The sequence below is a fragment of the Notolabrus celidotus genome, chromosome 14 (genome assembly GCF_009762535.1).
Source record: "Notolabrus celidotus isolate fNotCel1 chromosome 14, fNotCel1.pri, whole genome shotgun sequence".
Taxonomy (NCBI): Eukaryota; Metazoa; Chordata; class Actinopteri; order Labriformes; family Labridae; genus Notolabrus; species Notolabrus celidotus.
In genome coordinates this window covers 18,701,371-18,728,361 of record NC_048285.1, presented here as the reverse complement: position 1 = coordinate 18,728,361, position 26,991 = coordinate 18,701,371, and the positions used below count along the sequence as shown (strand labels likewise).

At 42.3% G+C, this 26,991-nt stretch overlaps 1 protein-coding gene across 1 annotated transcript; it reads left to right on the top strand.

Annotated features, from left to right (window-relative positions):
• Positions 1–3,415: 3,415 nt before the first annotated feature.
• LOC117825667 (serine/Arginine-related protein 53-like) lies at positions 3,416–26,817 on the top strand. Its single transcript, XM_034701584.1, has 5 exons — positions 3,416–3,435; positions 3,701–3,819; positions 22,181–22,287; positions 24,618–24,725; positions 26,330–26,817. Exons 1-5 carry the CDS (start codon positions 3,416–3,418, stop codon positions 26,420–26,422), a joined length of 447 nt encoding a protein of 148 aa, XP_034557475.1. The 3' UTR covers positions 26,423–26,817.
• The last annotated feature ends 174 nt before the right edge of the window (positions 26,818–26,991 follow it).

Here is a 26,991-nt window from a genome sequence, read left to right as displayed (position 1 = left end):
CAACCTGTCTGTCTCTTCTTTATTTATTTATTGTCTTACCCGTCTCTCTGGTATTCAGTGCCGGTTGGAGGGCCCGGCTGCCGAGCTCGACTGTAAAGTGCTCGGCTGATTGGAAGGGACGTTTTTCCAATGGCGCTGCGCTGCCTCTAATATTCTGTTTGTCGTTGGGTGTGAGGCTGATTTATCACGCCTCCTCTCCTGCTGACATTCAGATTCACTTTGATTGGCGGCTGGACGGAATGACACCCACCGCTACCGCTAGCATCACTGCAGCTCTCGAGCGTGCACGAACACAGGCAGTCAAAAGTGCTGCTCAAAGTCAGGTATTCAGTGGATATGAATATGCCGGCTACGCCAACACAAACCCTCTTACATTTCGACACTCACAGATATACACTCAGTGATAAACTCACAGACTAAGTGGATAACTGCTGAGCTGACCTCTGTCTTCAGCCTCGCTTGTTTGTAAGTGCTGTATTGAGTTTATTGAACAACGTGGGCAGACTGCTGCTCTTCTGTTCTCCTCTCACCTCACGAACTCTATAATATGATCGCCTCTCTCGCTTCTAATACTTACTGTACCCGGCCTTAGGCCCGAGCTACCACACTCCTGTGTTGAATAACGTCTCTCTTCTCCCTTTTCTCACCCTCCTCCCCCCCTCAATCCCTCCTTAATAACTCTATAACTCACCTCAGCCTTAGATTTAATTGCTTATCTGTGTGTAAACGTATTAACCCTCTGCTGTATCTGTTTTGCTGCCGTCCCGGGGGCCCGACAAGCCTCTCTGACTGCCGTGCCTTACATCCAATGAATAGTCCTTCTCTGAGTGGTAATAGGGAATCAGCATCGTAGCAGCAAGCATTGGCGGCGTGTAAGAGATAAATCAGATTGGGGGTCTTGCTTTGCCAGTTTATTGAATCTAAATTGCGTGCGCGCGTGGCCCCCGCCGGCCCTACATGGCCCATCCATCTCCCGGCTGATAATGGAGCGGGCCTGATTCCACCTGGTGGGAGCATTATTACATTTCCCCTCTAACGAGACCGGGCTAATCCTGCCAAGGGGAGGAGGACAGGAGAGAAGAGAGGAGGAAAAGAAAGGAGAAAAAGAAGAGGAGATTCTGTTTAAAAATAAAGGGACTGCAAACATTTTGGCGTCCTGCCTCTCCCTCCCACTCTCCCTCTTCCTCCCTCACTCTCTCACTTTCTTCCTCTTCATTGCCGTGCATAAAACATCTTCTAGCGCCATCACAGCTACATGGCCCCTGGGCCCCTGAGCTGCAATTACACTCATAATCACAATGCGATTTCACTGACTCCCCTCCGCCCCCTCCTGCTGCCATCCCTCCTCTTTTCCCTCCGCCCCTGCAGCCAAGACCGAGCAAAGTCTAAATGAAGTGAAAGGCCTCTCCCCTCCCCAACATCGGGCCGTTTATTACCCGCTCTAATAAAAGTCCATCACAGAATTATCCTACAATGAACTGGAGCCGCTAAGTTGCCAAGAAATATACTTCTTATAAGAAGCCTTTGCACAAGGAGGTGTCTTTATTTCTAGGTGTGAATGTTTCTCACGTGCTTTTTACGACTATAACGTTAACAGGCTTTTCATGAAAGTGCAGCAAAGTGTGTTGCTGTAACATCTTTTTTTTGTACTTTATCTCCTTTTAAAGCAGAGCTGCTTATTGATGTAATTAAATCGTATCCCTGGCTCAGCGCTAAGGCCTACTTTCATTGTTTTGAGGGGGCAGAAGCCCCGTGAGGCTGCGCGCTGATGAGAGATGGATAAACAGTTTGATTTGCTGCTATCGCCCCCAGGCACAGTGTACTGGAGAGATGAGCAAGAGAGAGAGAGAGGAAGAGAAAGCATGAAAAAAACAGGGGAGGGGTGGGAGAGGGCAAAACAGAAGGAGAGAAGAGACAGCGAGAGGATAAGAGAACCTGTTGGGGGAGGGATGAAGGGATCGAGGTGGAGGGATAAACATGCAAACAAAAAGAGGCGACAAATCACCCTTGTTCGTGTGCACGCAGGCAAAGCTTTTCTCTCTTTTTTCTACTTGTCTGTCTCTTCTCCCCACTGTCACTTCCTCTCTTTTTCCTCCATGGCCCCCATCCATCCCCCTTTTTTCACCTCCTCTCTCTCCCCCGTCTCTCCAGCATCAACACAACCACCAGCACCGCTCTGTTTCCTACCTGCCTCTCGGTAGCCCCGAGCAAAGTGGAAACTGAAGAACACAGAGAGGAGTTCACTCACTTGCACAAAAAACACACAACACTACACATCTGTGCATACAGGAAAACTCATGAATGTAGCCGCAGAAACACACAGGATGGTGCAGCTCACGGTTTGCTTTTTTTGGCACATAAACTGACTAAATTATGACTGTTAGCTAAGAGAAATAGATTGGTTGCACATACACACACAGATGCACGCACACACACACACACGCAAATGCAGACTAGCTGAGGGAGGTAGAGGAGGGTTCAGTCAACCATGTAGAGTCATTGTTAGTAAAGATGCGGAACCTCCAGACTTAACCAGCCATTACAGCAGTGTGACGGGTTCTTTGTCTACGCCAATTACTGAACAAAAACAGCAGCCCAGTCACAGAGAGACTAGCGCAACCCATGGCCTTCTGCATCAACACACGCACGCACGCACACACACACACTCTCTGAGACACACACACAAATGTAGAGTTGTTGTATTTTTATGTAACATCTTTGCTTCCAGCTCAAAATCTAACTCACAATCAGGCACAAAATGAGCAGACACACACATTCATACTTCAGCATCTCAGGTGGTGCAATAAACCACATTCGGACACCCACAGCTGTGCCCTAACACAAACATTCTGTAAGCACTCACAAACACTTACACCCACTCTTATATTGTATAAACTTCCCCAAAACAGTGCACAGCTCCTATTCTCCTCCTCCTCCCCCCCCCTTCTCTCTCTCATCTTCTCGCTCTCCTCTACTGTTTCCTTCTCAGTCTCTTTTTTTTTCTCAAAGTTTAAACTCATTAAGTGTAATGATATTGGAGACTCAATTTTACATAGCTCACTCATCAACCAAGTGAGATAGCAATAAAGGCAAATGGCTCCGCCGAGGCCCTAACGCTGCAAAATAAATGATGCGCCGCAACGGAAATGTAATTAATTTAGAGGCAGTATTGATAGTCCTGCCATACATGGCATTATATTTTTTAATGTGGCTTAACATCTTGATTATTCAGGGGGAAAGGCGGTGTTAAAAAAAAAAAAAAAAAAAAAGGAGGCGAGACAACACGGCTGGTGATGAGAGATGCTTAAAATGCCCTGACGAGTGTTTACTCCCGCTGCCTCACTTTCTCTTAAGCTTTTCATTATGCCGAGACGATAAACACCTCTCAGGAAGAGGCGCTGACTTTTACAGCGGTATGAAGGAAAGCGGAGCGAGGTGCTGCCTGTTAAGGAGAGGAGAGGAAGACATGATTCATGTTTTTGTTGTTTTTTTGGTTTTTTTTAAACATTGTCTATGATGACTATCAATTTGTTTCTAAAACTAAGCCTCTCATACTGAAATATCTCTTATCCCTTGTGTGTGAACGCTTATTCCTAAATAATAAAATCAGATTTGTGAACATCTGATTTTCTGCTCAAATAGAATCTCTTAAAACGTGTCAAATACATATTTTTTTCTGTAATGAAACCGACCTATGAAGAGGCTCTGCAGCTCCTAACTCTGCTGTCTGCTGTCTTTCCTTTCCAGCAAAGACGGACGAGGTGCTGAAGGCAAAAGTAGCCAAGAGAGAGGAGGAGGCCCGCAAGAAACAAGAGGAAGGTGAGTAATATGTGTGTGTGTCTCATAGATCCAACATGTGGGGTTTGGCATTCATATCAAACCGGCTGTAACAGTCAACAGCACAGTCATAGAGGAAACAAAAGGCACACATCACAAAAAGAAACAAACATTGGGATATTAATTTAGCTGGTAAAAAAAACAAGAAAAAAGTTATTAAAGTTTGCTGAACCCATTTATTAAATATTTGAATAACATTTAAGGAAAGGAAACCGAAAATTCACTATTTTTTTAACAGCTGTACGACATGTGTTACACATCTGGTTTTTACATGACTGTTAAATCAGCTGGAGACGCTTTTTCTGATACAAAGGGCAAACTTGTTGTGTTTGCAAGTCAACAAGTTTTATACGGTTCAGTGTGATGAAAAGGATGCTACAATAATGCTTAGTGATGTAACCTTCACTATATTTCATGTCAGGTATATGGGTATTTGTCTAATCCTTGCACTCTCTGCAGAAGTGGGGATTAAAGGCCCTTAAACACACCTAATATATTTAAATGTTCACACAAATCCCCTCATCTTGCGAAGAACATGAGCCATAACAGAATACTCCTCATTTACCAAACACAAACTTGTAGATGCAGATTACACTCCGTAGGATTTTAAAGGCGTCTGTAATCTACATAAAGATGCACAGTAGGTGTGAAACGTAGAAATCTGCTTAGCATCGCAGGCTGTAAATTTATCCCGTCATCCAGAAACCTCCAACTACCACACACACACACACACACACACATACGCACACACCCACACAGATGATCTCGATGCACATTCACATAAAGTTAGGAAGTGGATATGTTTGCATTGATGAGTCTTAAGGTAGAATAATGAACCCTGGTCCCTGTTCAGAGCATGATAGAAATGAGAGTATCAAATGTGCTCTACCTACACACACACACACGCATGTTTAGTAGCATAATTTCTTCCAGTGTGTGTGTTTTCGTACTGCTAGATTCTTCCTCCTCTCTTTTTGTGTAATTTTTGTATCGAGCAGGCACGGCAGCCTGACCTTTAAAGTTAGCTGACCTTTCAGCCAAATGAAAGTCCAGCCATCAGAAACTAATTAGCCTTGCACTCTTCCTTTTGTCCCCCACGCTCCCAGGAAGAATTCCTACCCTCCCTTCTCTTCTCTTCTGTTTTGTTTTGTTTCTCCCTCCCTATTCTCACATTATTATTTTTCATCTTTATTCGCCCAAACACTCTGTCTCTTCCTCCCTCCCCTCTCTGTGCCTCTCCTCACAGTCACATTTTCTCTCCTTTCCTTCAACTCCATTTGTCCTCATAAACCATTTCCTCCCCTCTTCTGCCCTCTTCTCTGTCTCTTTCTGACTATTTCGCTTCTCCCGCCTCTCGCCGCTCTGTGTGTGGAAGCTTTGCCAAAGTGGTGACTAAGTGCCTCGCTCGGGGCAAACAGAGCAAGGCTCCCAGTCAAACAGCTTTCTATAGCTAAGTTCACACAGCACTGCTGCCTCTTTTTTGGAGTCATTTGACTCTTTCTCTTCTTTGCTCTAAGCTCTCTCATCCTTCACTCCAACTGTTCGTTCTGTGTGAAATAAGGTGTTGTGCTTGATTGTGTAGAGATGTGCAGAACGGCGTGCTGTGAAGGCGCTGCTTCGAGGGCCATTATTTTATTCCTTTCCCTGCACGGGGACACATGAAGTGAGATCAGAGACCCGTGACAAAGTGGCCCCGATGACTCGCCCCTGCTCCAGTAGCGAGGGAAGCCTGTGGCACCGTCACAAATACACACATGTACACACATCCACACAGGCAGAGTTAGCTAGCTCCATCCTCCTTTGCCCTTCCTCCCAGCACAGCTAAAATGGAGGAGGTGGGCCACTGCTGCTGCTAAACATCAGATCATCAGGGGTCTCCTTATTCCCCGCAGGGCCTCTGAGAGGTCAACACAACTAGAAAGTTTACACTTGAACTGCTAAGTCGACTGAAATGAGAAAACCTTTAAAGAGAACGGAGGGGAGAAGTGAACAACACATCCACCTACACTCCTCGTTCATAAATAGATTCACATCCTAGACCGGCGATGCGTTTGAGTTAGTTTAGCCCTAATCGAAACCACAGAGATCTGATTCATGCTATGATATGCACGCTATTATTGTAGCCAACTGTGGCTGCGTTCAGCAGGGCCCTGCGAGAAGAGAGAGGTTTGTATCAGCAGAGTTTTTCTCTTTTTTTACCGAGAGAGAGAAAGGAAAGGATCAATAACTGACCCTGTGGTCATCAGTTAACAAAGTAGTGTTCACTTAAAAGAAGTGTTTGGCTCTCTGGTTAAGGGCAGCCAGATGATGCTAGTGGTTGAAAAAGGAAACATGTGAAATGAAAGGGTGCAGGAATGAGAGAGGAGGATGAGTCCTTTGTTAGTTGCAGAGCTTGTTTAGGCTATTAAAGCTGAGAGATGCTGTTTGTGTGCCCAGGAGGCTTTTAGCTAACATAGTGTGTCCAGCTATAACAAGACGAACTGACTGCTGCTGTAACACAGACTGTTTGTGTGTCAGCTGGCACTTTAATGAAGGCTGAGTTTAACTGGAGTTACTGTGGGCGGTAGTTCTGTGTGTGAGGTTCAACAATTAACCAGAGATGTGACGTTATCAGCATTACGAATTTCACAGCAACCAAGTCTTACTCATCAGTTCCTTCCTAGCATCAGGAAGGCCTGGATGCTTTGTGTGTCATTACTGTCAGATCCAAGGAGAGCTTTTTCCTCCCCCTTTTTGTTCTAAATTTGCTCACACATTTTTTAAGACTTGTCTTTTAACTGACGATAGCTGCAGTAGAATTCTTACGGACTAATAAGCAGAATTAAATGATAAAAGAAAAAGCACTGCTGGGTCTCAATCAATCACATACAGGTGCTGCTTGGATTCTGCAAGCTAGTTGTGCTTCTTCTTTGTCTTTTTTGTGAGAGGTGCAATGTCTATTTATTTTTATTTTTTGCTCTTTTTTCTATTTCATCATCTGCTTTTTTAACATTGTCCCCTCATTAATTGCCCTTTTCCTCATCCCATCTCCTCTTTCCTTCTAATTTTTGAAGTATCACTTCATTTGTACCCAATAGGCCTTCACATTCAGGAAGAATGATCCCCCCCCACTCAGCTGATTATTGTAACTCAACCGATTACCTGAGGAGGTCGCGACACAGATATTTTTATTTAATTTTAAGCTATTTGACATCTAAAGACGTTTTGATTTCACACCAGTACCACAGCATGCCTTGGATATTTTTTAAAGGACAGTTGCAGTTTTTATCTTTTGACTAACTTCACTTTTTTTCACCTGTGCTACAACCCCTCCATAAGATGTAATAAGCATGTTAAGCACTGTATGTTTGACTGTTTATGCCCTTATTAAATGTATAAGGGTTGAACACAATAAAGGGAAAAAAATCATTCATCTAATTTGATTTATAGTCAATAAAATCTCCAACAATAATAAAAATGACCCAATTATTATCCCCAAGTGTACATAATGGTTCAAAAATGTAATATTACATTTCAGATCATCTGAAACTCCAATCATTTCGGTTTACAATCATAGATGAAAAAGATAGACAGCCCATCGTAATAGTTAACAATCTATCACAACGGAGTTGTTGATATAATAATAATTAATTGATTATAACAATCCTTTATTTTCTATTGATCCATTTTTACATGAATCATCTGATGATTTAAAAAAATGATCAAGTTGTAAAGTTTTGATTGTAAGTATTTTTTTCCCCTTTGGTTTTAACTTGTTTAATTTTGACATCAAATTCCGTGTATAACACACACTTTTGACACCTTTTATTATTTTTCAATCTAAAAAGTGAACTACATCCTTTAAACCAATATGACCATAATAGAATGCAGAGAGAGATATTTCACTGTGTTACGGTATTTCACCCAGAGGATGGCTCTCCAAGAAGCAAGACAGCAAAAAGCATTCTTGATTGGTTTAAAATTTTGGACCCCAAAAACGGTGATTGGTTGGTGTTTTCCCAGGTTTACTCCGGCTGTAGATAGCAGCTTTTTTTTCACTCTTCTTTAAGAACACATTATGTATTGATTGCCATCGAGACATGAAGATCCTTTTAACCAGTATGACAAAAAGTGTATCTAAATCTGACTACCAACCCCAGCTTTAAGACAGGTGGGTGACATGAATCTATGCAAAGTGGTTGCAGGCAGAGCCCAACAAAAGTCAAAGTTCCCGTAGACAGGGTGCTGGTTCAGCTCACTTGGTAGAGCAGGTGCCCCAGGTACAGAGACTGCAGTCTGCGTAGCACTGGATCCATTGTAGGATCAATTCCTGGTCCTGCATGCTTTGGTACATGTCATCTCCCCCTCTCAAGCTGACGTATCAAATAAAGACAAAAAGGCCCCAAAAATATCTTTTTTAAATATATCATGGCTGAAGTCAACTATCATGCTGGTAGCTAGCAGGATTGGGAATTTCCACATGACGTACAGAAATGCATTAAGAATCCTCACGCAGTAAGATCATTAAAACACATGTTTCCTCTGGGAGACCCCCAAAAAGAGGGACTGTGCATCGGTGCAACTTCCATTCCAAATTTCGTATCATAACATGAACTTGTTGATCAATCATTAAAACTATGGATAATTTGGTTATGAGAATAGTAGTTAGTTTAAATTTCAGTCCATCTCGGAGTGTTTCGATAAATTAAGATGATTTTAAATTTGGGAAAAGAGTTGCCTTAATTTTTCCTTCCTCACCGATACAGCACCAATAACAAAGTCAGGTGTCTTTCTGGCTCTGTGTGATCAAGTCATGAACACTTTCAGGCCCTCTTCACACCTTATATTAATTCTTTATTTACCTTACATCCGTCAGAGTTAAAGAATAAAGGAAGCAGTGGCTTGAAAATTGGTGTCAAATGCTCAATAACCCCAAATAATCCCCACACATTCACATGCTGCTTCAAAAAGTGGGCTTCTGTGTGTAATTAGAGGCTTTGACAGAAACATTGCTTCATTTGTGCAGTCACATTCAGATTTGTGTAGATCTGAATTGGACACTAGCCTATAGCCTGCAGTTGGTATTTGAGCCCTTCTGCTGCTCTGTCCCCATTACCTCAAACCAGCACCAGATTGGGAGATCATATATTTTAATGAGACGTATAATAGCTCTTTAACCCATATCATTAGGGGAATATATACCTACAGTTTGCTCTTTTGGCAGCTAAACGAAAGGACTGTTTCCCTAATTACGCGGTGTGTAGGACAGGTCATGGGTTGGGTGTGTACCTGTCTGTGTGTGTGTCTGCGTTCAGGAATTATATGACCATTAAATATTCAGCTGCAGGCCCCCCTCATGCCCACCCCCCCTCCCCTCTTTCACTTCCTCGACCTAGCATCCATTAACGCCTCATCACCGTTTAACTAGCTCTGTTGTCAATCACCACGAGGCCTCGGCTGGAGCAGAAAATGTCTGGATTTGGTTTCCTGACTCTCTTGTTCGACATATAGAGAAAAAGAGGGATCCTTAACAAGTGTAGGATGCTTCAGTCGTAGACAATCAATATAAGAGAAGTGTCATTAAGGCTGCATGTGCCTTCTCCATCATTTGTTTGAAATAATATTCCTCTTGTTAGGTGTGATTACATGCTCTGCTAGACAATTTGTCAGTCAGCTAAAATTTCCGCCCGGCATGCAATACCAGTGTGGGTGTGTGCGTCCATAATAAATGGTGTGATCCCTTTTCTAATTGAAAATAATAACTAATCCACGGATAACAAGCTCTTGTATAATCCAAAGCCGTATCCCTTCAGTTGGGGCCTATCTCGGCTGTAATAAAAGACAGGAAATGAGAGGCAAGTGAGAGTGGTGGCTTGGACATTGACGCTTAATGTAATCTGCCTTGAAATCAAATTATTTGACCTGGAAAGCCTAACAATACAAAACTCCTGCCGGGCTGCTGTTAAATATTTAGCACGTGCCTGTCATGAATACAAATGGTGCACAAATTAGAATCTACAGGCGCGTGACCCCCGTATCACACCTCCGGAGCACAGGGGGGGCTGGCTCTGCTTTAAATGTTTTAATTACCGGGGGCCGTGGTGTGGCGTGCCATGCTTCCTCGCCGTGCTCCGGCTGCCACTTGAAGGACAAGCGGTGAAATTCATCCGCTGGTAAACACGAGTGATCTGGTGTCCATGATCTCATCACATTAACTAAAACACGGGGATCCAATAAGGAGAGTGTCTGAATTATACCGAGCTATAATTATAGTTCCCAGCATTCTCTCTCAGGGTGGAGAGAGCATTATACTTTTTTTAAACCGTCTTCTCTCCACCGGCTATATGATCCACCCGAGGACTCCAGGGAGGCTCTGTATTGCTCTTGTGCACTCTGCACTGAAGGAAGATCTGTCTCAGTGATTTTGATGTAAGAAAATCTGGTTTGTATCGACTGGGTATTGATTAGTGGAGTTAGCCTCATCTCCTGTCGTTACTTCAGATAAATGGCCTTATTTGTTGTGTTATTATGTTCAACACAATCATGCCAGGAACAGTCAGAGGAATATTGAGCCGACACTTCATTGGCTTTATGGTTTCTATTTGTTCCAGGAATTAAAGGATCTTTTCTGCCTGTAAAAAGAAGCACATTGACAATCAATTACACCTTCAATTTAAAGGTTTCAAACAGAATCTTACAGAAAAAACACTCCACACTTGTCCCTGATTTTTGTCCTGCCTAAATAATGACTGATTTAGAGATGAATAGTGCTACAGACTCAGTCTAGCCATCTCTCTTCTTTTTTATTTTCTCCTCTTTCCTCCCTATTCATTCAGGTTTGTGGTTCCCCCCACGTTGAAATGATTAGTTATGCAAGGCTTGTAAGCACTGAATCAGAGTTATGGTCCCCGGGGAAATAAATTTGGCAGAAAATCAGTGTGAGAAGATTTAATTATCACGAGGAGACCTTTTTTCCTTGCCTTGGCCCACTGAAGCCCAAACTCCTCACTCTCTCTCTCTCTCTCTCTCTCTCTCTCTCTCTCTCTCTCTCTCTCTCTCTCTCTCTCTCTCTCTCTCTCTCTCTCTCTCTCTCTCTCTCTATCGCACACGCTGCAGCCAAAAAAAACCTGGCGTGCAGCATGGACGCCAGCCCTCTCCTTGCCTTCCTTCTCCTCCCAATTTGTTTCATTGCGTGGTGATAAGCCAAGCAATTACTGCGTTATTGATTTTTCATCACTGCAAATTTAAAGTTGATTTTCTCCCCACCACTCACCCCCTCCCTTGCTTCTCTTTTCCTCCCCTGTTCTCCCTCGGAGATGGTGCAGCAAGGTGATTAGGTGACCTCCTGTCCTGCTGGTCCCGTGAGCCAGAGGAGACGCATGCCGAATTCCGCTAACCCCATGTGACCCCTTGTTGTCCCGGGGTAATGGGATGCTGAGGTCGCTCAGTGTGTGTGTGGCTCCCACTTCTTCAGCAGTGTAGCCTATAGCATAATCATTTCTATAAGGATATCTATGGAATGACATGTTTGACCTGATTGCTATCTCAGCTGTAGGCTAGATTACACAGAAATTGACCATGCAAGCCTCCAGCCTGTGTTCACTCAGGTCAAGTGGATGGATGATTGACAGCAACCTTTTACCCTCTGTGATTGGTAATCGTTCCTTAGGTCAGCCTTATCAATTAACCTGCTACCAGTTGACCAATATGCATTCAGTGACCTGGCGTGAGTCACCAGGCTGATATAAATTTTCCGGATCTCTCGGCCAATCTGTGTTGGATTTGGAAAGTGTCAAGCCAAGTTGATTTAAATTCTATATTGATTTGAAAATCTGAGATGTATTTATGTTTAATACATGGTTAATACTTTTTTTTTTAACAGTGCTACAAATGGTGCTGCAATTTTTATAACTTTTCCAGATAACTTTTTACAATTGAAAGTCAGAAATGCTAAAGTTTCAGTCCTGGCCCTGACTATAGTATGAGTACGTCTATCAGCCACAGTAAGGTATAGCAGTAGTTCGGTCCTCTTACAGAAATCATTCCCAGTCTGTCAAAGTAGTTTTACAACACACACACTTTCAAACACACCCCCTTGCGTGTGTCTGGACATGATCATACACAGCACCGGTGAACTTGGTGCAGTCTAACAGGGTGGTCAGACGGCAGCGATTAGACACACCCGCAGACTGTTACAGGTCAAAGTGCTGGCATCCTGGGTGGCTGTGGCCATGTGGTGGCCCATGACAGGTTTGCCATTAGACATCAGAGGTCACTTAACAGCATGTGTGTGTGTGTGTGTGTGTGTGTGTGTGTGTGTGTGTGTGTGTGTGTGTGTGTGTGTGTGTGTGTGTGTGTGTGTGTGTGTGTGTGTGTGTGTGTGTTAAATAATTAAACAAGTACACAAATAAATCGTACATAGACACATCTTCAAACTTACATGTGCCACACTTTCCTATATATGTATTTAAACTGAGTGAAATTACTTCATTTGAGACTGTTGGTTATTGGTCCGTTTCCTTGTAGTCATTATTCCACAGGGATCTCCTCCACTCTAAACAAATACATCTTACAATTAAATTGTAGTAACCTGAATTAAGCAGTGTCAGGTTAAAACTCTTTGTTCCTCTGGCATTCCTACATGTTTTATGATAGGATTTAATACTAAAGTGTATGGTGTGATACAATACCATAAGATTAAACGATACAGGACTAAACAACACGATTTTATACAATCTGACGTGATACAATGTAACATAACATGATATGACACAATACCTTAACATACCATACTATAGGCAATGTGATAGGATATGCTTCATCGTCCACTGAGGGAAATTTGTCTTATAATTTTCACAAATGGATGCATCAGCAAATTTTCATGAATTAACTTCTAACTTAGATTAAAGCCACTTGTGAATCTTGAAAACTATGTTTAGTAATTCTTCATAAGGTCAGATGAATGCCTGATCCTCTTTCATAGCACTGCAAAAAAATCTAATAATTTAAGTCTTTTTATGTTCCACAGACACAGTTCACATTATTTGTCTTTATGGTTTGCATGCTGTCAGATTCTTGTTTCTGAAGCTAATGCAGGGTCATGAAGTGGCTGTGACATCAGAGAGAGGAGTAATGTGGAAGAAGTGAAGTAGGAAGGTTGGTGTAGTTGGTAAAGTGAATGGGGGATAAGGTGACAGATAATGTAGAGAGAGAGATAGGGGGGCAATATTTTGTACTGGTGTACACTCATAATCAGGGTACAGAGAGAAGAAGTGACACGCCCCCTCTCACACAGGTGACAGACATCAAACATATCAGCACTGACTGTACATTACCGTCACACAACATTTCATGCATTTCTTTCCTGTAATCTAGATCATGAGGGAAATATAATTCACAGCGAGGACGTTTAGATTTACATGCAAATAATGATGTCACTCCTGTTTTGTCATTTTGTCTGATTCCCTCCAATAAGGCAGAACACAAGAGAAAAAGAGGAGGGTAATACATCACACAGTGCCAAGGTTCTTAGTCTACAAGTGAGGTCAGGAGGGGGGTGAGGGGCATTTGCCTAATTAATTACCAGTCAGACACACTTACCCCCTCATACACACACACACACACACGGCCATGACCTTTACTAATATAGTTTGCAGTAGACCACACAAACAGGAGACTTTATGCCTGTATGTTCATTTCACACACACACACACACACACACACACACACACACACACACACACACACACACACACACACACTCACACACTCAAACACACACCGATCAAACACACACGCACACACACACACGCACACACACACACACATGCGCACACCCCGTCAGGAGCTAGCAGAGTGAAAGAATCAATTACAACCCAACTAAAGGGAAAGAGTTGGGTGCTTGATGGCTACATGTCAAGAAGACTATAGGTCACAACATGTCTGTGTGTGTGTGTGTGTGTGTATCTGTGTGTGTGTGTGTGCGTTTCTGTGTGTGTTGACATTCATCTATGTGAAAATCGAGCCTCTTTCCTGGATTCACATTACATCATTTTCAATTTAAAGACCTTGCTCCAATTAAGTAATTAGCTGCGTGGTGTTTCTCCTAATTATAGAGTTGTTCATAGAAGAGCTGCTGACCAGCCTGCATTGGAAAAATGGAGACGGCTGCACTTTTCCCTGCACGCACGCACTCTCAAACACACACACATGCAAACACACGCACGCACACACACACACACACACATATGCACAGTTTAACATCAAGTTAATGCAGTCAAATGCGTGTTATTTCTGGTAAAGGGCAGGGCAGGATTCTGTATTCTAATCACGCTAAAACAGCACTGCGCTTAATAAAGAGCTCCTTCACTCTCACAGAGAGAGTTTATGTCCCTTCATCTATGTTCTGCTGAATTTTAACAACACATATCCATTATCTTTCAAAGCCTCTCTTATTTGACAGTTAATGAAGTTGTTTTAAGTAGCGTGTGTGTGGAAAGTGTTTAATACCAGCCCTTACCAGTAAGGACCTACTTAAAAAATGTCATAATACACAAGTGTCACTGATAAAAATCCCTCATTTCCTTCAAATTGACTCCCTCCTGACACATTTTATATATGAGTTGAAGGTAACAAAAGCAGAACTTTTTTCCTGCTTTTGATATTTTGAGCATAAGAAAACACACAAAATATCAGGAATCGCCAAAGTCCCGTCAACAGAGAAAGTGGCTGTGATCTTGAAGATCTCCTCACTCAGCCTGTGAAAGCTTCACTATTTAATGAGATCCTGTGATGCTGCCCAGGCGCAGGACATCGACTAACACTCATATGGCTCTCTTTCTCTCCCTCACACACACACAGAGCGAGGTAAACACACACCTGGTTTTGGTTAGCCCCTTTTAGCATGGTGCAGTAAGGTCAGCAGGAGCAGTCAGGGTCTTAGCTAGGATTTCAGATAAATAGCAGACATATATGCAGTAGATATACAGTAGATGCTTTTGTACTGTGTTTGCACTAGTTTCCCGAAAGGTAGACCCTTGTTTTTGGCAATGAATGCATTATTTATACCCACCAAAGGGCTGTGTCAACAAGGCAACAATAAACATGTCATCCCTGATAAATGGGGAATTCTCTTTTTGATCCAATTACAAGTAAATACTGTGTGTTGGCGTTTTTGAGCTGTAATGCAAACAGTGTATTTGAAAGCAAGAATGTAGCATTTGTTTTTATGTTTTCCCTCAAATTCTGTCCAATCAAAGCCTCATAAGTTAAATTTGAGATTTGCTTGTCAGATCTTCAGGCAAACAAAATATTTAGTGACGTTTGATTAAGAATCAAACAATGACATGCACCATCAGCCCTCGTTAATGGAGTCTTTGGCTTTTGATGGTGAATGATAAATACATTGATGGATTGAATGATTGACCAAAACATTAATTTACCGTGGGTGCAGTTAGAAGGAGGTTAAACACGTGCATTTGATCAGAGTTGTTTTGCAGAATCAGGAAGACTCCCTGGGCCCTGTTGTTCAAAGGTTTTAATCTGGACAAGAGTGATCCAGGTTTTGAAATCCACTTTTTGGCTAACCAAGATCTGGTAATCAAGGTTACTTTAGTCCCTAATTTCAAGGATGATATAGATTGGATCAACCATAGCCAGATGCAGACTTTTGAACGGATGATTAGGTTTCTAAAGTGGGGTTGTTTGAGGTACTTGTCAATAGTAAGTTTATTAACTACAGGGCATCTGGGACAGCTCTACCCTTATTTTGAAAGACCAACTGGTAAATCTGCACAAGTTCTCTGCTGTCAACTGTTGTATATGGCGTCCATTTTACTTGTAATTTGTCTAGTTTTTTTAGGGTTTTTTTAAGATATATTTTCGAGCTGTTACACCTTTACTAGAGTAAAGGGGACAGTGGATGGAGCAGGAAACTGGGAGAGAGAGTGGGGGAATGAGATGGGGGGAAAGGGGCTAAAAGCCTGAACCGAAGCCGGGCCGCCTGCTATATCAGCGCACGATTTAACAATTAGGCTCAGTCCAAATTGGCTACTTAGACTTGAGAGAGTCCCAAATTCCCATTACCAAGGCTCTAAATACTTATATACTTAAATAAACAGGGGGCGCCAAAATCCTATATTACTTTCACAACCGAGAGTTTACCTCATCTTCTATGTCATGGTAGAGATTCAGCATTTCAAGAGCAAAATATTCATAAAAATGTCTCAAGTATCAACATACTTTTTAACATTTTATAATCTGTTTTGGGGATTAAGGTTATCAGTGTCAAAAAATTGTAACAACTCAAACTGACCAACATAGCCCTGTGGCTCAGTTGAACTAGGGTCAGATGAGGAGAGGAAGTTGAGAACAAAGATGAACAGAGCTGGGTTCAGAGGAGAAAGAAGCAGGGAGGGATGAGCGAAAGATGTGGAAAGAGATAGCCGAGCATGGCGCGTGGCTGCCATGTCATCCTGTCATTAGCAGGTTGTTTGGGTCTTTAATTCATCATTCAGACCTTTATTGACTGGAGAGCAGGAGATCGCTATCACTCGGAGACACTAGAGGAGCGTGTGTGTTTGCCACTCAGTCACCAGCTGCTCTTCATTTCCTGATGCCAAATAGATATCACATAAGATATCACATAAACGTATCACATGCTTTTATCTGCTGAGGTCAAATAATGCTCACAGCTACTGGGAAATGTTATCAAGAGAAAGCAATCATTTATATTTGTGTGTATAAGTTTTAGAGAACTCTTAGTCCTGATAATTAATATTAGAGGGAGATATTTGAGCGTCAGAGGTGCGACAGGCCTCTGATGAAAGTGACAGGAGTCGTCACAGCCACAAACTCCACAGGGACCAGTTGACACTGTGATAACAAGGTGAGCACCACAGGGGAATCACTCGGCCTGCGCGTGTGTTTGTAGTTGAAGGTGCATTGTTGGGGGGACAAGCTATGGAGACGTGGCTTTTTTTCACAGAAGGGTGGGGGTAATATACGAGTGACTGTGTGTATTATGTGTGTGGTCTCGTGGGAACGCACATTAGACTGCCTTAGCCACCTGCTCCATCATTGGACATCTCCCTGCTCGCACACACTCTTACAAACGCATACATACATACGCGTCCACTCCTTGGGGACACACTCCTTGGGACATCTGGCTCAGAGTTTGACTTGTTTTCCCCCCCGGCAGCCACAGGCATCACAGGCGTCAGCGTCAGATCTCACAATTGTTGCAGGAGCGCCATTGTTGGCTCATTTGCCATTTGCGTTGTTTTAATAGTTTAAATGTTTCTCTTGAAGCATCCTTTCTCATTACCCTGTATCTGCCTGCTCTCATCTACTCTCTTTCTCTCTCTCCTTTTCTCTTCTATCTCTATTACTCATTGAGTTCTCATTTTTCAATGCCTTAAGCTACAGGGTATTAGTTATGCAAATATTGACGTGCAGCTTTGGCCTGCTAGCTATCAATTGAAATCAGCAAATCGATGGGCCTAATAGCTGCTCATTAGCTACTTGATGCATTTCCAGGGCTAGCATCAGAACCTGTCAGCGGCCCCTGAATCAATACAGTCTAAAAGTATTACCTAACCAAGGCCCGCACGAGACACCTTTTAATAACGTAAGTTGGCTGTCTGGCGCTTTGTATAGAAATAGAGGTCTTATTCTCAGTGAGGCTAAAGCTCTGGGCAGTGGGACAACGTCTTATTGGCTGGAATGAGCCAAGTCACAAGGTTTCTTACTTCTTTCTTTGGAAATGACAGTGTAATAAACATCTGTACCTGTAAAATACAGGGTCATCTGGTTCTGGAATACATCCAAGTCACCAAGTTTTTAATAAGCAACCTATTGTTTCATTTTGTTTCCGTTGTTGTTCAGTTTAATTCCTGAGAATGCATCGGAGCAGCCTGTTGTTTGGGCCTGGAGAATCATACGGTAAAGACGTTTGATGCAGCCAGGATGCTGCTGCTGCTGCTGAGAACAGGGCCAGACCGGAGCCCCTCTATCGCCCCCAGCACACAGCCCTGCTAAGCTTAACTCAGCTGTTTGATGCCAAGCTCCGCCAGTGTGTGCATGCTAGTGGATGTGTGTGTTTATCCAGCTCAGGGGTTACATAAACAAGAGCAGCTAGCCTACAGGTAAGACCCACAGGAGACCTGACGAGAGAGAGAGAGAGAGAGAGAGAGAGAGAGAGAGAGAGAGAGAGAGAGAGAGAGAGAGAGAGAGAGAGAGATTGAGAGAGAGAGATTGAGAGAGAGAGAGAAGGAGAGGGAGAGAGAGAGAGAGAGAGAGAGAAGGAGAGGGAGAGAGAGAGAGAGAGAAAGAGGGAGATGGAGCGCCTGTCTCTTACCTTGGCATTCCCCTGATGTTGTCGCCATTGCTGAAGCTGGATGTTCACTAATGAAGGGCGAGCTGGAAAATGACTAAAGGAGATAGTAAACAAAGTTGCTGCACACACATAAACACACACACACCCAATACTCTCATACACATGTGTGAGTGTGTTATGGTAGTTAACTCAGTTGAGGCAAGCATCCGTGCATGTGTTTGTGTTGCATCCCTGTTGTATCTGGGGCTGCTGCAAAGAGATGGGGAGAATGTGGGCGGATTGGGGGGGGGGGGGGGGGGGGGGGGGCTGGCAGTGGGGCAGTTGGCCGCTGGTGCAGAGACAGAAAGAGTGGGTAAGGGGATTGGAGGGAGGGGGGATGGAGATGGGTGGAGGGGGGGTACAGCGGAGATAAATCATTAGAGAGCAGGTTATTGGAAATGCAGGGAGATAAAAGAGTGAAGAAGCCAGTAATTGCCTTAAAGATCAGACTACAAAGCATTACTTTGGATTTTACAAGGCCAGCCAGCAACAAAAGAGCAGTAATTTATGAGCTCAGTGTAAAAGAATAGCATAATTACATTAAAAATTAATGCTAATGAGGGCTAAAATGGGTAAGGTGGTTATTATGAAAGTTTGTATTCATCTTCCCTGGGTTGAATGATGGCTAGTGGCTTGATTAATGGCTTAATTTCTATCAATTAGCAGGCAAAAAAAATCTCCACTGAGACGGGCCTAAATTGAACATTGAATTACACATCTTTACCGTGGTGCAGAGGAGTGAGGGGAGTGGTGGGGGTGGAGGGTCCATTATTGAAACCTGGAAACCAAAAGCTGCTGCTGCATATGTGTGTGTGTGTGTGTGTGTGTGTGTGTGTGTGTGTGTGTGTGTGTGTGTGTGTGTGTGTGTGTGTGTGTGTGTGTGTGTATAAAAGTTGTGCATCGGTCACAAGACTAAGGCAAATGTTTATCCTTGTGTGTCCTAAAATTAGGGATTTATCGCTCTTGGGTTGTCAGTGATCTTCAAGAAGCACACAGATAGAAAGTTATTTATAGCAACTTAATTACAAACAAATCTCTGTGAATTTAAATGCCTTTCTTTACTAATCGAAAATGTTCAACTCTTTGATTAAACTGGACAAATTAGAAGAGGAGTCACCATTTTCCTGACGCGCAGAGCCCTCTGTACTTGTCATACTACGCACCATAAATACAGCAGCACAGTTTGCCCTTTCTCATCATTTTTGATACATTTATTCATTTCTTCTAAGCTCTTTCTTTGCCCTATAATTCCAAAACACTGTCAAAAAATTTGACGCAATTTGCAAGACCTCCATAAAACACGCAGTTAATTATCCATTTTTATTTATTTTCTCCCTTCAACAACAACAACAAGTGCTGCGGTAATTTAGCCGGCACGCTAGCGCACTCAATTACTGGAATTAATCAGCAGCAGCAGTAGCAGCAATATATTCAGCTCGGCTGCTCTTGATTGACAAACTGTAGACCAAAGTCAAGTGTACAAAGACGACGATGCCATCGCCTCGAGGCCTCTCTGCTCATACAGCATGTAGATATGTGTTGTTGAAGAGGTCCCTCTTCTGGTGAGGGTGTGTAACTGCCGGTTAATGATCCCATCTTCAAGGCTGAAGGAGATGAGCAGAAATCTGTTTTCATTGGCTGGTTTGATTTTCTCTCCTGTCTTCTGCTCTTAATCAATGAAGTGGACAAACAGCTATTTAGAGAGAACAATAGCCTATTGATTGTGAGCCACTCATCAGCACCGCTGTCTGTCCAACTAATTTCAGTAATGAGATGGCAAGTGAGTTTTCTGCCTCCCGCTTTTATACACGTTGTGCACACATGCAGACACACATGCATGAAAAGAAACATGCAAGGACAAACACATTAGCATGCATTTCTCAGTCACTTACCATTATTCTAAGCTGCAGATGCAATACAGAAGTTATTGATTGAGTTGGATCACACTCTGGTTCTCTTTAATGCATCTCAGGACACAAATGCCACAGAAAGCCGCCAAAAACCTGATTGAACGCAGCACATAGTGTACATTTAACTGTGTGTACTCCTGCTTCTTCTCCTGTCTGCCTGTTTCCTCTCGCTCAGCTTTCACTTTATCCGCCTCTCATCGCTGACAGAAATGCGTTCCTAATGCGGTGACAATGGAGTCGACCTGTTAAATTAATTTGCCGGATAATGTGTCAATATTAAATATCAACTTTGACCTCTCCAACTGCAGAGTGCGCTCACCCGGCTCGAGTATTGATTTTTGTCTGTCTGAGCTCGCTAGGCCCGCACTCAAAGTCCATTATTTTTGATTTTCTCATGAAATACATATCTTTTCCCACTGACATCTGACAAACAGCATATGGAAGTCATTTTATCTACTAATAATGTGTTTGTCAAAAAGTCTGAGGTCTTAATGGATTCATGCAGAGCTCTCGGACAGCCCAGAATCAGATGGGCCTGCCAAGGAGATTCTAGCAGATGTGAAGGATGTATGTGTGTAGGTACAAGTGTGTAGGGTGGAAAAGTAAACCACACAATAATTAAGATTGTACACATTGAATTAATTGTTTTAGTTTCAACACTCATACAGCTGTGCATGTGCTGGTGGTAGTGGTGTGAGGGACAGGCCACAGTCTCCAGGAGGATATTGGGCCAGTGTTCAGTCTTCATCGAGCAGCCCAGTCAAGGTAATGAATATTTTTGGTGCCGCTGTGCGATGCGTCGGTGCTCACATCTTCCCTGCGCAGGATGACAAGCTCATAGTCTGTCATATAGGAAGGCTTAATTCCACTTGTCACTCAGTTGTCCAATTCTGCAGTGCATTTAAATCAAAACCCAGTTTGTTTGAGTGCTATTGTGAACTGTAATAGGTTGTGTGTGTTTGTGTGTGTGTATGTATGTGTGTGTGTGAGTTAGCATGTGATGCTTTGCTGTGAAAGCCGGAACAAATATTCATTTATTCATTAAACACCAGCGGCATGAAGATCTGTTGTGACACCCGTTCTGTAGCTGCTAATGGATTGAATTAATTTCAGCTATTAGCTCGAATTGCACACTCTTTTTGTGTGTGTTTGTGTAAGTGTGTGCGTGCCATATTCATACTTTAGCTAAGCTTTGAGTGTGAGTGCAAAGTTTGCAAGCTCTAAAAGTGCATGTAAAATGTTTGTGTGTGCGTGCGTTGCCATTTGTGTACCTGTTTTCATGACACAGCCTACATGAGTGGAGTGGAGAAACATGGATGTCTGCCGGATTGACAGATAGAGAGATGGGAGAGTGCAGGAGAGGACGGATGGATGGGGGAGAGAGGGATGAATATTGACTGATCAGTGGAAAGATTGACAGCTAGAGAATAATGGGAGCATTCAGACTCTTGACGTTTTTCTTTTTTTGTTCCGTCGCTAACTTTCCTGGCACACCTATTTTTTGCCCTCCTACGCTCCGAAGACTGCTCTTGAATTCCTGAAGTGATTTATTATGTGATATGCAGAATCCTGATGTGTTTATATCTGAGAGTAATTTACTGGAAACCCTTTCAGTCTTTTTGTTTGATTGGACGAACCAGAGCGAAATACTTCCTGATACATGAAAACTGTATGAAACCTAATCACATTTAGGCTCCATAATGAAATTTCATTGCAGTGAGTTTGTGTTCATATTTTGATTATTTTAGAATGCATTATCTGAGTGTAATTCACTGTCTAGCTATTATCTTGTTAGTGTTTTTTCCCCTCTTTTCTTTTGTAGCATCTCTTTGCCCTTGGCTAAGAAAGAGTCTTTTTTTCATGGAGGCCAAGATTAAAATAGGGGACTATCAGATATTTCATATTGTATGTGTCAAAGAACATTACACAGAGAGATAACATACAATCAACTAAGCCCAGCCCAAATGAAATCTGGTGCCTTTCAAAAAAACATGACAAGGGAAGGCTGAGGCCCTGTGTGTTTCTGGACGTGTGTGTGCTTTTGTTCATGGCTTCTCTTCTGTGTAACATGTGTTTTCAGAGGGAACTTCTCTAGAGGAGCAAGTGCGAAGGATAAAGGACATCGAGGCCATCGAGAGTGATTCCTTTGTTCCTCAGGCTTTCAAATCATCCAGGGATGATATAAAGGTGCGTTCTGTCTCTCTTTCTCTCCCTGCCCCTCACTCTCGCTATCTTTTCACTCTGTCTCTTATTGAATTTACCTCTCCGCAATGCTGTGCCGTCTGTCCAGAGGCAGCCCAGACCAAATCAAACATTCATTCAGCGCCATTTGTTCCGACCTGAGATGGTTTTCATCAGACGCTCCAGTGTTCGCTGCCTCCAAAGCGGCAGCACCCACACAAAAGCCACAGCAGGCGGCAGCCAGCCTCTGTCTTCCTTCTGTGTGTGTCTCTCTCCCCCCTCTGGTTGTGCAGATGCAGACAAAACACACAAGTCATTATTGAAATGTCTCTGAAGGAGCAGGAATTAGATTTGTTGGGGCTCATAGCTGTTTTGAAAAGATAGGCGACAACATGTGACAGCAAACCTGCACAGAGGTTTGGGCACATCCTGGTGAGTCTGACAAAGGGCGAGACCCCTGTGGCTGCAGCTTGGACTGGACTGTCCTGGCCTGGACAGACTGCTCTGATTGCACATACACAGTGTACTTTGCCCATTTGTTTTAGTGCCCCTGTTTGAATCACGTTCAGCTATCCAGATGGGTAGCAACTTAAGTGGTTCAAAAACAGATAGAAGGTACATGTTATGTCTGTTTTCACTTGTTTTCAAAGTTATATTGAAACTTTAAAATCCTCCCACGATGCTTAAGTATTAACGAAAATATAATATGAAGTAACAAAAACTAAAAAAAAGCGCTGTCTCTCTGCTGTGCTTTTTACAGGTTTATTTTGTTAGAAATTAAATTCTTTAATTAATAAAATACAAATTTCACTTCAGACTTTTTCCCTTTTTTAACTACTTTTTGTTTGTTTTCAGAATAATCTCCTTGGCTTCCTCATCATTAGTCAAATATTAAAGGAATGTCTGAATGATTCAAGCTTCACTTCGGAAATTTGAGAGTCTTTTAGAGTCTTTTAGCTACATCACACACTTTGCTAAGATGGAGATAATAATGACTAAATACACACATTATAGATTAAATCTTAATAAAAACTGTTAATATGTTAAATCTCTCTGAACTAAGTTGTATGAATTAACAAAGTAGAAGTTCCTCTATTCAAACATACTTAAACATGTTATTGTTTCAGAGTGATTGCACATACAGTCTCCATTTAACTTATATGTTAATTTAAGTTAACTGTTTATTTCACTCCTCAGCAAAGAGCTGTGGCCATTCATGTTTTTTAGAGGAGTGTTAATGAGGAGAACCCAGTGAAACCTTTAATGTCGGCCGCAGTACCTCTTAAAATAGTTTATTCAAACAGACAGCATTCATTAGAAATGTATATTCAGCAAGTTTTTACAAAGAATTACGATGAGCAGCCATCCTATCTGATAGTTGGCACATCACCACACTTATTAGCCTGTGCGTTTTATATCTTGCTCACTTTATGTTTCCTGCCAAAGGAATTTTAAAAAGATCTTTCCAACTGGGTAAACATTTGCTCCGGGGCTGCTTTTAGGAGTGTTTGAAACATGAATTGACTTGGCAAAGTATTAATTTTGATATTTTTTCTTCATCAAGTACAACAAGGAGGAGAGGATATCCTTCCAAGTACGGGGCTTATTAAGGTTTTAAGTAAAACCTCCAGGGATGGAGGAATAATATTGTCTTAATATCACTTTTTTTTCCCATCAGCTCAGACTGGAAAACCTTCATTGTTTGGATTCAATTGTAATAAAATGTGTCTGATGATGTTGTGGCTTTACTGACCACACTAAGGAGTCGAAAAAAAACATGTTTGTTTGTTTTTTTGAGTTACTCTTGTGAGAGCACATTGTGCATTAAGACTCACCTGAGAGGTAAAATGAGGAGAAGATATACAAGGGTAGATGAGCCAACTGGAATCATCATTTTTCATTCAGGAAACAAGCTCATTTACATCCATACACTACATGAGCCAGACTTCACTGCCATCTGCTGGACAAATTACTTATTGCACCCTTGATTATTTTCTTCATCCCAACTCTTCGCTATTGACAGTATCATATAAAGAGTGTGTAATAAATACAAACTGTCATAGTGTATTGGTAAGGGTGAAGGTACAGAAGTCTACAAAATTAAGTATTTTCTACCATCATAAGAAATTGTGCTGAGTGTCTAAAATGGATGGAGTACTTGGGAAGCTCTATTTTCAAAATATTACTTTTTATATCTTTCAAGGTATTTTTCTTTAAAATCCTGATGTCAGGGTTGATTCCCCTTCCACGTCATGCTTCATTCAATCATGTGTCCATACCAGTCTTTACGTATTCTCAAGCCTATTAAATTGCTTTGTGTGTTTCTGTAAGTTCAGGTTGAGCCAGCTGATGTGAAGCAAGAGTCAGAGAGGTTGGATTCTCAGGACATCACTCTTCCCATCTCCATAGTCTACAACGACAGCGACACACTCGCCCATGCCAGTGTAAGTTTACATAAGGCAAATCCTCTTACTGATGGGTCTGGAGTTCTCTTCAACGTTACTTCAAAATCAAACCAAGCTGTCATGCAGACTTTTTTAACACCCGAGAAAGCAACCACCATGCAGAAGAAGTCGATCTTCGTCTCATTTTATCTTTTAGTTGATCTTGTTTTTATGACTATGGTGCTTATTGATTGCAGGACAAACTTCGCAAACTTTTCCTCTTTAAATGTAAAAAACGGCTTCATCTCAAACCAGCTCCACTTTTTACAGCATTCCTGCATATTCTGATACCGTGCCTCATATAGTATAGGACACTGCAGTACAGTAGATTACAGCCTCCTAACATCACCTCCTCCCCTGCCTGCAGACCAATGATGAAAAACGAGAAGGAAACTTTAAACTCCAATAACGCTCCCTGGGGCTTCCCACTCATCTATCTCCACTGGGGAAACTGAGTTATGCCCTGACGTATGCAGATAACCCCCTCAAATACACACACATACTCACACTCTGCCCCCCTGGCTGAAAATGCACACACACACAAACACATCCTCAGACAGGCTGATGTATGGCAGCAATATGCCCCAGGCGGGCCCCAGCCTCAGCTTCAGCTCCAGCTCCTCTTCCAATTAGAACAGATGAGTCCCATTAGCCCGGCCCAGATACTGTCATCCCACACACACAGCCTCATTAGCACGGTGACACCAGTGCAGGGCCGACAGACAAGAACTCACTGGTGTTGAATGTAACACACAGATAACGCACGCGGAGCAGCTGTAGGCACCATAGGTTAGGAGTGAAGGATTGACGGCTTTGCTCTACAATCTGCATAATAACACACACATATCATCCCATAGATGTACAGCAAGTACACACAGCCAGCATGTCAACATTATCTCTCTCCCCCACACAGTGAATATAGAAATGATCTTCAAATTGTTTCCCTATGGCTCAGCGCCTTGCCTCTCGGTCTTATAGTCATTATGTTACTTCCTAATAAACAGATGCCTTCATTCATCAGACACTTGCAGCAGCAGCTTCTTTATAGCCCTTTTACAATCAATATCATTACTGCTGGTGATGTACTGAGATGAAAACAAGTCGCATATGTAGGCTGTTTCTGTCACCCGGCTAGCACACTACTAGACCCACAAAACTACTTGAGTTATGGGTTTCATGATGCGTGTTTTATCTCTTTTTTTTCAATTCCTAGTCAGACTGGAAAAGACTTCGAGTTGTTTGATACCACAGCCTTTATTCTGGTGTTAAAACATCTGCATTGAGACTTCTCATGAGGATATCATGGGTGACAATGGGCAGTGCTTGCAACTGTGTGCTTGCTGCATAAACTCAGGAGGAGACATAGCTTGTTTCTGTCATTTTTTTAGTATAGGAGGTTTGGACTGAGTCCTGTGACTTGACAGATACTATCAGCGTCAGCAAAAAAAAAAAGTATGACTCTGGGGAGACTGTAGGGTACAACTTCAATTGCTTAATTTATCCAAGAAAAGCAAACAGGAGGTGAACTAAGTATGTTTTGAACAAATTTAGTTTGTTCAGCTTTTCTGTACTTACTAACATGTCTCCTCTAAATTCTCCTGCAGTTGTTCATGGACAAGGAGAAGGCGGAGGAACTGTGGCTCAACAGATTGATCTCTCTGCGACAGGAGAGGCTCATGGGAAGTCCTGTTCCTTGAAGAACAACTACGTGGATCATTTGTGTTCTGGAGGGCATTTGACTCCATTTTAATGTCTCAATCCACATCATATTCTTTTTGTCTCATTGAAGAACATCACAGAGTTTCTTACTTTGTCTAATATTTCTTACCAGTTGAAAAATCCTTTGAAAACTTGAGTAAATAAATAGTTTCAGGTCCTGATATCCTTTTTATTTCATGAATGTTAGTCTTATTCAGTTAAACAATCTGCTGTTAATTGTTTGGCGTCTTTTATTTCTAATGAGGAAAATTTGTCCTGTCATGAGGGTTTTGTTTTATTATGTATATGTAGCATTTGATACGTTGTATCTTTTGTTATGAACTTTGTGAATAAAGACAGCTGTGATCTTTTGAGTGAACTGCCTTCTTACCTCCGCGAGTGTGAGCCTCTCTCTTTACAAATAACTTGTGACAGCACTAGGTCTAGATAGTGACAGATAAATGACTCACCCTTGCATTGAATAACCCTCTAAAAGTAGCCTGACTCATCCTGAAGTAAACTTATCTTTTGAGGCTTAATCATCGGTATGAAACTGGAGGAAACACCT

Bases quoted from the DNA above. Each gene is read 5' to 3' on its own strand.
- LOC117825667 (XM_034701584.1), top strand. From the start codon at position 3,416: ATGAAGGAAAGCGGAGCGAG. The intron at 3,820-22,180 runs GTGAGTAATATG...ATGTGTTTTCAG, and splicing joins CCGCAAGAAACAAGAGGAAG to AGGGAACTTCTCTAGAGGAG. The intron at 22,288-24,617 runs GTGCGTTCTGTC...CTGTAAGTTCAG, and splicing joins CATCCAGGGATGATATAAAG to GTTGAGCCAGCTGATGTGAA.